The 15,476-nt window shown below is 45.6% G+C and overlaps 1 protein-coding gene across 1 annotated transcript in view; it reads left to right on the top strand.

Moving 5' to 3' along the window:
• The first annotated feature begins 6,975 nt into the window (after positions 1 to 6,975).
• LOC147684705 (tektin-4-like) overlaps positions 6,976 to 15,476 on the top strand; it is a 71,374-nt gene continuing 62,873 nt past the window's right edge. The window contains exon 1 of the mRNA XM_086942385.1: positions 6,976 to 7,614. Within this exon, the coding sequence (XP_086798511.1) occupies positions 7,045 to 7,614 (570 nt within the window). The 5' untranslated portion in view covers positions 6,976 to 7,044. The remainder of the gene's footprint in view (positions 7,615 to 15,476) is intronic.

Below are 15,476 nucleotides of genomic sequence, written 5' to 3'. Positions count from 1 at the left end.
AGAATGGTAGCACACGTCTTTATTCTTCAGTATGCGATCATTAACTGAATGCATTACGTCATAAACTTTATTGCTCACACCCAGACACACCCCAACTAATTATGTTAATCAGTAAGGAGTCCGCAGAGGACCACAAGCGTCCAACTGCACACAATCATGCAACACTACAACCACATTATGCAAATAATTAACACTATTATGGCTGCCTTAGCATTATGTCAGAAATAGGTACTATAGTACTGAATTCCTGGGCCAGCATTACGGTTGGTGTAGGCCAGCATCATACCATGAATCTCCACAGTATGGCAATGATTGCAACAAGTATGCCATTGTTAGCAATATTCTAGCAGTGGGCACCATCATGAGTGCTATCAACAATGCTCCCAAATGCCAAGTGCAGCATTATGCCAGGTTGGGTACCTTAAAGCCACAGCCAACCACAATACAAAAAGATGTACCACCATCTTGACGGCATATAGACTACACAAGGAGTGGGTGGCATCATGTCTCAAATGCCCTCACAATGGTGAGAATTACAGAACTTTTGCCAAGAATCTTCACTATTACGCCAGACCCCAATTCCTGGAATCCATATTGCTGTGATTTGGGGTGTGATGTGGGCTGCCCAGTTACTGACAATCTGGGTGGAGGATGATTCAAGTCATCGAGGCTGGGTGCCACAAGTGCCGTGGGTGCTCTTGCTGCAGGAAAAAAGTTGGCTCTAGTGGATCATTTTTGGTGTAGTACTAAATGGCCTTATTCCCTGCAGGGCTTCATTGTGGGCGGTGATCCACAATTATATCGGCACCACCCTATGACAAGAACCCCAAAACCTTGCAGGTGTCACAATCTGGTAGATTTTCCTCCAAAGGAAACTGTGACGTATGCAGAGAGTAAGAAAACCAGGAAGTTTTTCTATCCCTTACTCTGAGTTGTACTTAACAAGAATTCATTGGTTTTTGAAGTCCTACAAGCCTGTCAGAGAGGGTCTTGCTTTTACCCGTAAAAGATAATAGGACCGTGCCTCTTTCCCCCTAAACAGTGCAATAGACACAAACTTTAGTTTTTTTTAATAGTATTTAATATGTACCAATCTTCCTAAAATCATGTGAATAAGCATTACCATTGTGATAATATATATTTCAGCAATTTCAAAACTACGGCAATCCAGCCTCCTGCATTACCTCCACACAGCAGTGCGAGGATCTCGCCACCTTCTTTATAGATAAGGTGAGAAAAATCTACGGTGCCTTTTCACAGGACTCCTCCGATCTCACTTACTCCTCTAACCCTTCTATCAAAGGCATCAGGCTATCACTCCTACCTGAAATCTCCCATGGTGATCTAGCCAAACTCTGTAGAAAGGTTAAGTCCTGCTCCCCGTCAGATCCCATGAGACCGGCTCAATTTCTTGAGTCTTTAGATTTTTTTCTCCCCTCCTTTGCCACGCTACTCAATCTCTCCTTCTCCTCGGCAGTGGTCCTGACTTGTTGGAAACAAGCATGGGTCACCCCTATTCTTAAAAAGCCGACCTTAGACCCCACAAAGTTGGAAAACTTTAGGCCCATCTCGTTGCTCCCCTGGGTGTCCAAGCTAGCAGAAGCTCACGCGAATAATGTCCTGTCACACCACATGGTCCAAAATAACATCTTAGACCCATCTCAGAATGGGTTCAGGCCAGGTCACAGTACAGAGTCTGCCCTTCTGTCCACCACTGAACATCTCCGGAAGATATTGGATGCCAGTCAGAGTGCTGCGCTGATTCTGCTTGATCTCAGCGCAGCCTTTGACACGGTGTCCCATAACATCTTGCTTAAACGCCTGGAGGGTATGAGGATTAGTGACCTGGCCCTTGACTGGTTTCGCTCCTTCTTGAAGGACAGATCCTTCCGAGTCTCAGCTCCTCCGTTCATTTCCCGGTCTCACTCCATCGGCCAAGGAGTCCCTCAGGGCTCTGCACTCAGTCCATCCCTTTTTAACCTTTATGTGCAGCCTCTCTCGGATGTGGCCAGAGAGTGGGACCTCACGCTGGTGTCGTACGCTGATGACACTCAGCTGGTCATCACCCTCACTGAGGGCCCCTCAATTTCAGCCACGAGATTTAGGGATGGCCTGGCTGCAGTTGCTCAGTGGATGACGGGCAACTGCCTACAGCTGAACGCAGGGAAAACGGAGGTGCTGCTCCTCGGAAAAAACTCCAGTTTTTGGAGCGACCACTGGTGGCCTTCCTTGCTGGGCCCCATCCCATCACCGAAAACCCTGCTAAAAAACCTGGGTGTTTGGTTGGACTCCTCACTGAGTTTTCAAACCCACACAAAGAAGGTGGCTGCTACCTGTGTGGGCCTGCTGAGGAGCCCCAACCCTATACTTAGTTTCTTTGATCCCAAAACGCGCCAGCTCATAATCCTATCCATTATTCTCTCTCGGTTGGATTACGCCAGTGTCCTATTCTTAGGCACCAATAAAGCAGAGACAGCAAGGCTGCAACGGGATCAGAATTCAGCGGCTAGGGCTGTAGTGGGTCTTCCCAGGAGGTGCTCCGCTAGAGCCACTATACAAAGACTACATTGGCTTCCTGTTGAATCCAGAATCCAATTCAAGACCCTCACCACTGCTTTTAAAATTCTCAAAACTGAAGGCCCTGAACTCCTTCGCCCGCTTTTAGTAACCTACACCCCTCAACACAATCTGCGTTCCTTAGGTCAACATCTGGTGGTTGTACCTCGAACGAAACTTTGTCGTGTTTGGGGTCGCTCCTTCAGAGTTTTGGGAGCGAAACTCTGGAATTCCCTGCCACCGAACATTCATTGTCTGGACAACTTGTCCGCCTTCCGGAAGGCAATCAAAACCCATCTGTTCCCACTGTCTTAGGCCATCTGTTTCCTCCTCCCCTCCCACTCAGTAGGTATTTTTTGGTTTCTCAGCGCCGGGACGCCTCGTTGCTGGGGCAGCTGTTTGCGCTCATTCAAACTCATAACATAACATAACATAACAATTCCAAATAATATTAAGATGAATGAAAATACAAGCCAAACATTGTTTATCGCACATCACTAAACTGTTAGTCTTAAACGTTCTGTCTGCTTTGTGGATTGAATTATTATTGTTTAGATTATTACCAAGATATGTTCCCACCCCGCGTGCCTCCACCAATGATGCCTGCATAGTAAGGCTTTAATTTGACCAGTACAGGGTCACACACTCTGAGGCACCAACACCGGAACATGGGCATGAGCAGTAAGCTGAGGGCTAGGGCGTGGCTCCCACTGCAGTGGAACTCCTGGAGGCCACAGGGGTCCGAGTTGTGCTGGGGGAAAGATGGGCTTGTTGGCTACCAAGATGAATCATTTATGTATGGATCTTTGTTAGGTAGTGGACTGAACAACGGCTGTCAAAGATGATGTAGACATCTGAAATAGGAGGTTAAGGCACTGAGGGACTCAGTGTCTAGACTTATGTGTAGTGCTACTTACGTGGAGGGGCGCCTGGAGGATTCTGAGGGGTGTTCCAGGCAAAATAAAATACATCTTATGGGTTTCCTGGAGCGTGCGGAGGGCCCCTAGGCTAAGCTATCCCTGGAACATTGGCTAGTGAACAAGCTTAAACCCCACTGACCCTCCAAGTTTTTTATAATTGAAAGGGCTCACAGGGCACTGGCGGCAGTTCCAAGGTCTGGGGCGCCGCCTAGAGCGATCATAGCCCAGCTCTTTAATTACTGTGACTGGTACATCATTTCACAGCATTTTCGCACACATAGCCCCTAGATATGATGACACACAAATATTCATATACCCCGACTACACCTGCAGAGTCCAAGATTCATGTAAAAACTTTCAGCCTGTCAAGAAAAAACAGAGAGACCGAAATATAAAGTACCGCTGGGTATTCTCTGCTAAGCTTGGAATTCAATATGATGGCCGAGTCCACTTTCATGAATCCCACCAAAAGATTCGATTTAGGCTGGACACTTTAGGCCAGAGCGGTACATCTGGATCCCCCAGACGGGAAGAGAACCATAACCAGCATGTGCGGTATTCTAGCAGGAACAGGGAAACTCCCCAGTGGCGAGGGGGGGACCGGAGGATTGTGAAAGAGGTTGGATCCTGGTATGCTGGGTTGGAACCCTGAGCCCTGATGCGCCAGGGTCATCCGACCTAAATGCTTTCTCACAAATCTGGCTTGTACCAGATAAAATGAGTGACAGTACAGAGGCTGGCTGGATACACTTGGCCTTAATGCGGGCCTGGTTGTGTAATGGGGGCCCGTCTGGAGTCACTTGCTCTATTGAATAGAACACTTGGAAAGAGTTGATGTCAGCAGTACTGTAAGTTTGGAGAGGATCTTGAGGTGCAGGTGGATGCTAAAGTTAGAGTGGGGGGGAAGTGGAGGGATCAGCATGCAGTGATGTGGGAATATGTAGCTTTTTAATCGCATATGTCTTACACCACATTGGAGTAGTTGTTTGTTGTAATGTCTCGTCTTGTTGATGTGTTTTGGTGGAGTGATCATGATCCTCATGACAGATGGCACTTTGGTATTTTACAATGGAAACCAAGGCCCAGGGGTAGGGCCCTGATGCCTACTGCCCCTAGATGTGTAGAACACAGGAAGTAAATACAAGTTCCTTATGTGGAACGTTAGGAGGCTACGTAAACTGGAAAAACGCTATAGAGTGCATGGCTACTTAAAAAGATATGGAGTTTCAATTGTGTTTCAGCAGGAAACTCACTTGTAGGGTGACTGAATTGCCAGTTTACGGAAAAAAATGAGAGAGCAGGTGTATTTCACATCTTATTCTGGGTACGCATGGAGGCCCTCATTTGGATAGCCCCTGGGGTCCCATTCTGGAAAACACAGTTGTGTGTGGATCCAGAGGAGAGGTATGTCATATTGTGTGGCACCCTGGACGCTCATGAACTTTTTTTTTTTTTTAATCAGAAGGTAGGGAGGAGGAATTGGTGTCTAGTCTGTTCCCCAGGGTAGTATTATTTATCATAAGTGGACTAAGACACTTGTAACTGCGTTGCACACAGTCATGTAGATAACCCTCATAAACGCTATGTATTAAGGTGATGCAGTTTATCTTGATTCTCCGCCCCACATAGACGTTATGGCATTTATCATTGGGTCATCTATTGTGCTGTATGCCTGCCTCAAGCCTGAGGTCAACTCTGGAGTAGCGCAGTAGTGTTCAGAGAAAAGGTGAAGCCACAAAGGAGGGTTAAAGTTAAAAGACACACCTACACCCAAAATTCACTTTTCTAGAGCGGATGTGGTCTGTTGTTAAAAGTAACATATGGGTATACAGTTGGATCAAGTTACTGGGTCCTTGTATATCACTCAAAGACAAACTGACAGCAAGGCTACACCCTGAACCTAGGATGGGCTGTTGCAAACCTTCACCCCTCTCTTAGGTTCTGGAACACCTTGAAACTCTCCCTGATGGGGAAAATGGTGCTGATTAAAATGGTGATGTTCACTCCAATTACTTTATGTGCTGCAGGGCACTATATTTGAGATCCCCCGTAGAGTATTCAGATAATTAGATCAACTCCTGGTAGAGTTACTAAGGGCAGGGAAAATGTGCGGAATGGAACTCTCCACACTTTAAGTTAGAATGGGGCAAATGAGGGATGGAGGTCTCGGACCTGAAATTGTACTACTTAGCGGCCCAGCGAGAATAATAAATCTATTACAAGTGATTGTTTTTAAAGATGAATTTAGAAACGTTCAACCCCCCCCCCGCCCCCCACCCCACGAGGACAATACTGTAGTAAATTAAGGAGCAAGTCAATTGTCATATGCACCCAATGAATGGCCTATATGTGGCCTATATTGCTATTATACGTGGAGCTGCATTATATTTTATTTAATGAATCAGGAGGGGTGTTTGTACTGAAAACATCCTGAAAGTCACATCCCTGAAGATACAGTCATATGTGATAATGAAGAAACAGTAAGCTCGGCGAAATAACAGAATTGCCTAGAATCACACAATTTAGTCAGCAAGGCAGCCCGGGTTTGATTGCGGATTTTCTGGTTTCACATTGTGCAATTCAGACACTAGGTGGGCAGCTTTTTCTCTCTCCCATATCATATAAATGTGTAATGCTTGCTTTGGTTATACTTATACATTTTGGTGAATGCGGTTAGAGCGTGAGAGGCAGCCAGAAGCCACATGAAAGCTTGGCTCGTTTTGGGATCGAGAGCACAAGAGGACTTCGAGCTGAGGCAAAGCCAAGCATCTGGCTCGATTTTTCAGTGGCTCATCCACCATTACCTGAATGGAGTGCAGGCCACAGAGCATACTCTCAATGGCACAGCTGACACCCTTTCGGCGACCTCATTAGGTGCACAATACTCCTTCAAGAGTGTATTGTGCCCAGTGTGCCCATAACATTAATTTAAACATAATGACACATGTTCACTGCTTGTTAATTATTATCCAAAACAAATGAGTTTAAAGTTGAGTTTATTCCTCAATAGAACACACGCAACTAAGCCCTGGGAGGCAAAGTTTGCTCCTCTCCCTTGACGCAGCCTACTGACTTCTCAGAGCTCCTCAAAGCTAAACAATCCAGACACTGAGAAAAGTCTTAAAGAAAAACAACTAAACAGAACAAGTGTGCCTGCAACCATATGAAAAGCATAACACTGTTTTGTTTAAACAGTGAAGACACATACATCGTTTTCATTTTGGCAGCAAAGTCCGTTTTCATTTGAGATGCAAAATGTATGCTCAGAAAACTAACATTTTTTTCATACAATTTCCAGACTCTTTTTTTCTGTATTCAGTGATACTCATGTTTTACAAATTACTTTGACGGTGTAGATTCTTCTACTGAAGTTTCACCAATCCGCTTCCTCGCTGGACAGTCCTCTGCGGCTCAGCCATTGGCTGCTGCCTAGCAACGCGCCCGGACGCTCACTCCGGTTTCTTAGACAGCCGTCTCCTTGACGCCCAGAGACGCTTTCTCCCCGCTCCGAGCTGTGGGCGCGCTCGTTTCTCGCCGCCGCGTCCAGAGCCGGTCTTTCCCCGAAGCCATGTCGGTGTGCTGTGTGCCGCCCCCTAGCGCTCCGTGCCCCGTGCCTCCGCGGCCGGTGCTCATCTCCCGCCCTCCAATCCCCCAGAGTGTCCCCCCATGCTCCATCCCGCCCCCGGGACCCACCGAGCCCGCCCTGCCCCTGCCCTCCTCCGGCCTGGCCACCGCCGGCTTCCGCACCGCTAAGTACCTTCCGAGCGAGTGGGCGGTGCGGTGCCAGGCCGGCTTCGCCCAGGCCTACTCTGACCGGGACACCTCGGAGCGCGGGCGGCATGACTCCAAGCGGATGGCGGCGGAGACCGAGGCGCGGTCCCAGCGCAGCCAGGCCGGGGTGACCAAGGCCCTGGGCGAGCGGCTGCAGGACCTGCACTTCTGGCGCTCCGAGCTGTGCAGAGAGATCGGGGATCTGAGGTCCGAGACCGACCTGCTGCTGGCCCAGAAGAGGCGGCTGGAGCGGGCCCTGGACGCCACCGAGACCCCGGCCAGCATCGCCAGCGACAACCTGCAGTGCCGGGAGCGCCGGCTGGGGCCCGACCTGGTGCGGGACGAGGTGGAGGTGGAGCTGATTAAGGTAGGTGGATTGAGGCGATAGAACGAGGCAGAAGCAGGATCTACGCTGCTTATCGAACATATCCAGTTCAAGCACGACACTGCTCTGATGTATGCCCGTTCAAGAAATGTTTTTAACTTTTTAAGATAAACTCGGTCACTGACCAAGGAAACTGGAAGTTCCCCCACAAACTAAACCAAGATTGGAGAAGTCCACCAGCCATTCGCCACATAGTGGTTTAAAGATTTTCAAACAGCTGGCATAAGGAAAGCTGGGGTGGTATCACTGACAAATAAGGAAGAGAAGAGGCCTTCCGTCACAGTTCCCCCTTTATATTAAAAAGGAAGACCGGTAACCCATCTCCTGCAGCCAGGACCAGAATCAATACACCACACCATTATTGGTGCCCTGCCTTAAACCCTCACGAAAGGGTGTCAAGCAATATTCTTTGAAGCCGGTGACCCCAAAGAAACGGCAGTCCTGAGGAAGGTGCTACAGTATTTTGTGTTCCTTGCACCGAAACGCGTCAACGCATTTTTTTGATATAGAATCCAAGAAAGGTCTAGTGAGCAACTGATATGCACATATAAGTTGTACTCTTGCCGTCACTCCTTGATCAATTTATGACCTCTGGATCCAGTAATTAATGGTGGTAAAGACATCAGCTAACCACATTCTGTTGGGGGTTGTGTATGTTCCTTATTGTGACTAACTGTAATTTTTATCTGTAAATTTCCTTTTACCTTGGATGACTAGGATGTGTAATACTTCATTTCAATTTTAGAATGTATGTGATGAACTGTAATGAACTGTTATGATTACTTGCTTTTTGTTTTACAAACATTTCTTTCAAAGATTTTTCTTTGAAATTTTAATTTGTCAATTGGTGTAAATTCTTCTATGTTTTAATTAAAAAGACTGTGAACGTTCGAATTTTAGTGCGGAAATTTAAATCCCTTTTTTATTCTTTACTAGTTGAGTTCTCTAAATTAGAAGATTGTATGCTTAGACAGATAGGTACGGAAGTATAGTAGTCCATACTTGAGTGTGCACCCAGGGATTTCCCTTTGACGGATTGACTACCGTAGACAGGGTAGACACGTCATTGATGGACACCTAGGTGTGGGTAACTCTTTGCAAGGACTCGAGACATCTGTACCGGGCATACCGTGCAGAAAGGAGGCCCACTAAAAAAAGCACATCGATTTTCAATGGTGTCAATGCAATTTTACTGACATATAGCTCACTAAAGCCGTTTGAACGATGCTATTCTATGTTGGTTGCATGCTAGTTATATTATGGTGGGTATAGGACGGCAAGTATACAGTTGACTACTTCATCAGTGATGCCTGAAAGAAGGAGGCTGCCTGTCATATTTACTTGGTTAGATGCAAATTCGTCTCTAAGCTTTCTCGGTTTTCAGTCCTATTATCAGTCGGTACTGATTTCTCGAAAAAGCTTTAATTATTAAAATGCGAGGCTTCCATAATCATTTGGCACAATAATTCCAATTAATATTGAATTCACAATTTCTGTGGTGACATCATCAACCTCACGCTCGCGATTTTTGTCAAATTCCCATCACTCTCTAATTACTGTTCAAATCTTGTCCTTCTTCAATCTTTTCTGACACTAAAATCGGTCTCTGGCAGTGCAGCTCCTATTGAACACTTAAACACATATTTACATCCAAGCGCTCCACTAACCGCAGTAGCACAATCAATCACGTCATCCCTCCTAGGTTAGACTTCGACCTTTCCTTCTGTACGAAAATAACGGCATCACAATCAGCACCTTAGAGCAAAATATGGATAAAACGTATGAAGAAACCATGACATGATACTTTATCACACCTGCATGGAGGACGATGCCTCTTCTGTGTGTGAAGGCTGACAACTGGCGCAGTTGAATGACACCTTGAAAGTTAGTATGACGTAATAACCATCTCTTATCAACGTCATAAAACACCTGCACAGAAACCGTCCTTGCAGTGGAAAACCTGCCCACTCTTTTTCCACAGTGACGTCATAACCGTCAATTCCACCATATAAGCAGGATTTGTTATCCCGTTTTTAAAGTCTGCGTTATTAGTAACCTTTTGATTTTACAAAAATTATACATAGGATATCATTGCTTATAGGGCTTTCAGCCAGCCTGCTTCATCTATTCTTCCGTTGTTGCGGTAATCACATTTTCTACCGCCCACTATAGCATACAGTATGTGTCAAGAGTCAGTCCACTTCTGCCACTGGCTAGCTTCTTTGTGAGTCACTGGCATTCTGTTTTTAGGTCGAGCATTCAAGACCTCTTGTCTTGTATATACTTTTGTATATACTTATTATATACGTATATGTGTATGTACTTTGTGGGCTCTGGGGATTAGCCCTATCCCATGTCTGCCTCTGCTTAGGGACTTTTTTTCTGTTCAACTGCCTCTATTTAACTGTCTTGATAGAAAACGACCAGCAGAGGTCAGTAAAATACCAGAATCACTTTAGCATTCACTAGATTCCATTCCATCGAAATTGTCTTGCACGAGCATCCGTAGACAATAATGTTTTTTTCAAATCTTATATTTTCAGTGATATGACCACGAAGGCCCTGATTTTATATTAAAAAGAGAGCTTTGGACTATACCATTTCCCGCTGAAAGGCAATATTTCCCTCCATGTGTTCCCATACCTGGTGTATCACGCAGTTTGGTGCTAACTTTCCCTCCATGTTAACCGCTTCGCTGCGGCGCAAATTCCGCCAAGGTGTGGCGGAATTTGACGCATGCGCAGATTGGAATGCCTCTGGCCGTCCGACGCACATGCCCACCGTGACGTCGGACGGCCGGGGGGCGTCCGACGCATCGTAGAGGTTAAAGGACAGTAGATGTTTCAGCACCCAGGCTAATGTGCTGCACAGCTAAATATATATAAAGTCCCAAAGGCGAGATCGATTGCATTGCAAATGCTTGTTTCACAAGCGGCACATCCACACGCAACGTAGTTCTCGTCTATCTAGGGACTTCTATAGCAAAGCATGCTTTTTGTGCCCCAAAAATGTTTTTGCTCTCTCCCATTGATAATCTTTGTATGTATATATATCCTGTCTGACATCTCGCACCAACTTTAATAAAAGTCACTGCAGCCAGCAGTGAACAAGTTAATTTTGGAGTCCGTGTTTTTCTCCGTTTGGTGGTTTCAATCGCCGGAGCGGTAATTGAATATATATATATATATATATATACTGGCAGCCCGCCCCAGCGTTGCCCAGGACAGAAGGGGGCTGGGGGCAGCATTTCAGGCTTGCGTGCACTCCCGCCCCAGCCCCCGCCCGCCACAACATTGTCCATGTCCCGGAGTCTGAGCCTTACCTTAGCCGCCGGTCCCGCTCCAGGCGCTTTTCCTCCTGTAATTCACAGTTTGCTACCTCCCGCTTCCCGCGCATGAAGCTGCGCCAGTCACTCCAGGACTCACCCCCGTCCGCGCACTAAGGGATTGTCCGGTCCCGCTCCAGGCGCCCTGCCCGCACAGGCCGCCACTTCGCCCAGCAGCAAGCAGGGCCGCGGCAGTCCTCCCAGCAGGTCGGATCTTTCGTCAATGGGCACGATCCGCAGAGCTGCACAGCCTCGGACACCCCGGGCAGCACGATTCGTCGCCATTTTAGGAAGTGTTGCCAGGGAGCGCAAATGATCTCAGCACGCACGTGGGCACGATCCGCAGAGCTGCACAGCCTCGGACACCCCGGGCAGCACGATTCGCCGCCATTTCAGGAAGTGTTGCCAGGGAGCGCAAATTATGTCATCACGCAGACGTCGCGGCCGGCGCTACTTGCAAGGGACTCCTTTATTTATTATTTCTAAATTTTTTAAACAACGTATATTTTTTATTTTTAATAGCCTATGTCCCTCTGCCTGCCCTGAGGTTTTCAAATATGTCTTGGGTGTTTGGATTGGTGGTGTACTTTTCGAGTTTACCTGGCTCAAAGGACACAGTTCTCTCTTTATAATAGTAGTATAAATATAGATGAAAATCAATGAAATTTTTATTGTCTCTTATTTAATTACATTTTTTAGAGATTTTAGTATTTATCGTTTTAATTGTATAATATCAAAGTGTCAATATATATTCAACTGATGGGCAGCCAAACTTAATACCAGTAATTGTATTATCATCCAAACTTAATCCTCAAACTTGAACCATCTACTTGATGTATTATGAAGAAAATCATATAGCTGGTTAGAACCACCCTATTGTTGTTATCATTACCAAGCACAGGAAATCAAGAATGATCAGCATGAATAAATGTATGAGACTGTATTCAAAATAAGGAAGTAACTAGTGAACAAGAATGATCTATATATGGTCTTCCATTTTCTACCTCTGGTTAATAATCAATTTTAACATTCATAACTGTATTGAGGCCCAACAGGGAACCTTAAGGGCATAATATGAACACAATGCAGAGGGAGAGGCAACTATAAGCAGCAACTAAGTAAAATGATTGAAAGGTCTGGGCTCAGTCCTTTTCAGTCATATTAAGTCACACATATTTTTAACAGCACAAAATGCACTTTTTTTGCACATTTACACATTTTGTCTTAGCTTAGTTGGATGGGTAAGGGTCATCATGTGACAGAATGGAATTGTAATAGGATTTAACCCATCATTTGAACATACTCAATGATAAAAGCCATATCGGGATTTAACCTGTTATATCTTTTTAAATCATGAAAAGGTGTTTTAAGCATGATTTTAATGCAAATATAAATATATATGCATGTAATTGTATTTTGCATTGATTCCGGTTACTGAAATGCTCAGAATTATTGTGAGTCTTTCTTCAATATTCATGCAAATGATGACCCAATCAGGAAGTAGCACTGTGCACTTTAAATATTCACTGCATATGTTGATGCACTGTCATGTGATCAAGGCTTTGTGCCGAAACGTTATGGCGACAGCTGAATAAAAAAGAACAGCATCCGAATTACCTGGTCCGTGTCTGAAAGGCGTTGTCGTGGGAGGACGATCGCGCAAAGGAGGCGGAGGTCGTTTATATATATATATATATTCGTGCCCGACGTGAGGAGCGCGGGGAGGAGCGCGTCCAGGAGCGCGAGCTGGACCGGCAGACATGGCGCGGGGAGAAGCGGCGGACAGGTGGTGAGGAGCGACGGACAGGCGGGGAAGAGCGGCAGACAGGCGGGGAGGATCGTAAGCGGCGGATGAGGTAGGTTATTTATTTGTTTATTTCGGAGCGGTGAGCGGCGGAAAAATGATGCAAAAAATGAAAATCGGGAGCAAGAGGAAGCAAACGGAGCATTACAAAAGTGAGCCAAATGGTGCATTACAGGAGGAAAAAGTTACGTGTGCAGGTTACAAAAGCGTACATCGTGAGCAAGAGGAAGCAAACGGAGCATTACAAAAGTAAGCCAAACGGTGCATTACAGGAGGAAAAAGTTACGTGTGCAGGTTACAAAAGCGTAGAAAGTAAACATAGAGGTATAGGAGGAAAAAGTGACGTGTGCAGGTAGCAAGAGGAAGCAAACGGAGCATTAAAAAAGTGAGCCAAACGGTGCATTACAGGAGGAAAAAGTTACCTGTGCAGGTTACAAAAGCGTAGAAAGTAAATATAGAGTTATAGGAGGAAAAAGTGACGTGTGCAGGTAGCAAGAGGAAGCAAACGGAGCATTAAAAAAGTGAGCCAAACGGTGCATTACAGGAGGAAAAAGTTACATGTGCAGGTTACAAAAGTGTACAAAGTAAACATAGAGGTATAATACTGCAATATATGGAGGAAGGCTCCGGGGGACCCACGGACAACGTCGGGGCGGGCGGGGGCCCTGAAGCCTAATTGCTCCCGGACAACGTCGGGACGGGCTGCTAGTATATATATATATATATATATCTTCAAATCCTGCACAGCCGCCACGTCTTGATTCACGCGATGCAGGCAAAGTAGGACACGGACCCAGATTTCGTGCTCGTTAGATTTTTATTTACCCAAGTGTCAGAGACGCGTTTCGCAGCGCGAACGCCGCTTGTTCACTCGACAGTTTGTTAATACTCAGGAAGCATTTTTAAAGTGACAGTGCATGAATTGGTGAATCACGTGTGTTCATTTCACTATAGAAATAGACAAAACACTCTCTCTGTATTTCGCAACTACGCTTTGTGCAAATTAGGCTTTCAGTTGATATACAAATATAAGTAAAATACATTTTTGTATATAAATCAACCATTTTTGTAATCACTAAATAATCATTATTCGATTAAAAATATATATATGTATATATCTCCAAACCGGTTCCAAACACTGCTACGGCAGGACAAACGGGTCTCACTCCTGTGGTCGCTTTTAGCAGTTATTTCATAACGCAGCAAAGGGCAAATCAGGATCCTGATTTGCCCTTTGCTGCGTTATGAAATGTAAAGAAAAATAAAAACTGCTAAAAGCAACCCCTGACACTATGTCAGGGGTTGCTTTTTTCATTTCAGGTTGGCTTGAGTTGGTATTTGACCAAATCAAAGCTGTATTACTGTGACTGGAGTGGTAAATGGCTTTTGTCATTTTACAGCTCGGCAAGGACAGCACTGTGCTAGTCCTATGCTTAAAGACTTTTCTGTAGAAATGGCAAAAGACTTTGTCCTTTTCTATCTCAGCGTGGATAGCACTTTGCTAATCCTATGCTTAAAGACTTTAATAGAAAAACAGACATTTGAGGTGAGCAGATCTAGAGTGTCGCTGGTGTTGAGAGTGCTCTAACAGGAGCTGCTTTCCACCTAAACTTGAGAACTACCCAGAGTCTCTCCTGAGTGCCCATCAGCTCCCCCATCAATAGAGTCAGTAAATAACATGAAAAATAAGAAACAATGACAAAGCCAAAAGGCTGGCATCCAACACCTGCAGTTGTTTTACTATCTCTCTCATCATAATCCTGCTCTTCCTGAGCCTTATGCCCTTTTCCCCAGACCCTGTTTGCCGAACAGAGATGTACGCGGGCAGTCTCCTGAGTTACCCGCAACACCCCGGCCCACTGCTGCCCAGGACAGTGTTAGCCCCCACGTAGCAGGGGCGTAGCTTCCATTTGTGCAGCAGGTGCAGTGACACACAGGTCGGGGTGCTTGAGGGGTCTACGAAGCTTGGAATATTGGTGTAATTCACAGCTCAATCAGCAGGCAGGAGGGATGTTTCCTTCCTTGTGCTAGGGCCTATGACCTACTGTCGCTGACCTGCAGATATAGGGCCAGCAAAAGTAATTCTCTACCATAACAGAAAAAGTCCGGCAGGCATCTTCTTTCTAAATACCCCTCTGCACTAGTTGAACACCTGCACAGTGTAGTATGAGTGCAGTATCTGCTTGACCTGCAAGTGTGGAAGGGGTTATATGACATGGGTTCAACCGTGTTTCAGTGCCTTAAATTCAGGACACAAGTCCTAAACGAAGAAGTGGCAGGGCTAACCAAGGTATGAAATTGACATAATGGCGTGTGATGGGTCAGCGCATAATGTCAGGGCACGTGACATCGCACATGGCATCACAGGAAGTGGCCTCACAAGAAGTGACATCAGATAATGAGACTTCATAGATATTTTTAGCAGGTTTTTCATGAGTATATTTAGGTGCATTTTGAGATTTAACAAATGAGATTTTGTGCTAGGATTATGCTAAAAAAGTGGCACAACCCTGATGCAAAATCTGGGCCTCAACTAATACATTTAAAAAAAAAATCTGCCACAAAGTAATTAGCAGCAATGAGAGACGAGGCAGTAGATTTGTTCTACTTAATTGGTTGCAATGTCTTCGTTTTAAAATATTGTATTGGGTTAAGGCACCTGCTGCAGAGATCCTTGTGTGCCCAGTAAGTTTCAGGGAATAATACTAATGGTAA

The sequence above is a fragment of the Lissotriton vulgaris genome, chromosome 10 (assembly GCF_964263255.1).
Source record: "Lissotriton vulgaris chromosome 10, aLisVul1.2, whole genome shotgun sequence".
NCBI classification, from domain to species: domain Eukaryota; kingdom Metazoa; phylum Chordata; class Amphibia; order Caudata; family Salamandridae; genus Lissotriton; species Lissotriton vulgaris.
The sequence above is the reverse complement of the archived record's forward strand: the minus strand, read 5'-3'. Positions and strand labels throughout refer to the sequence as shown.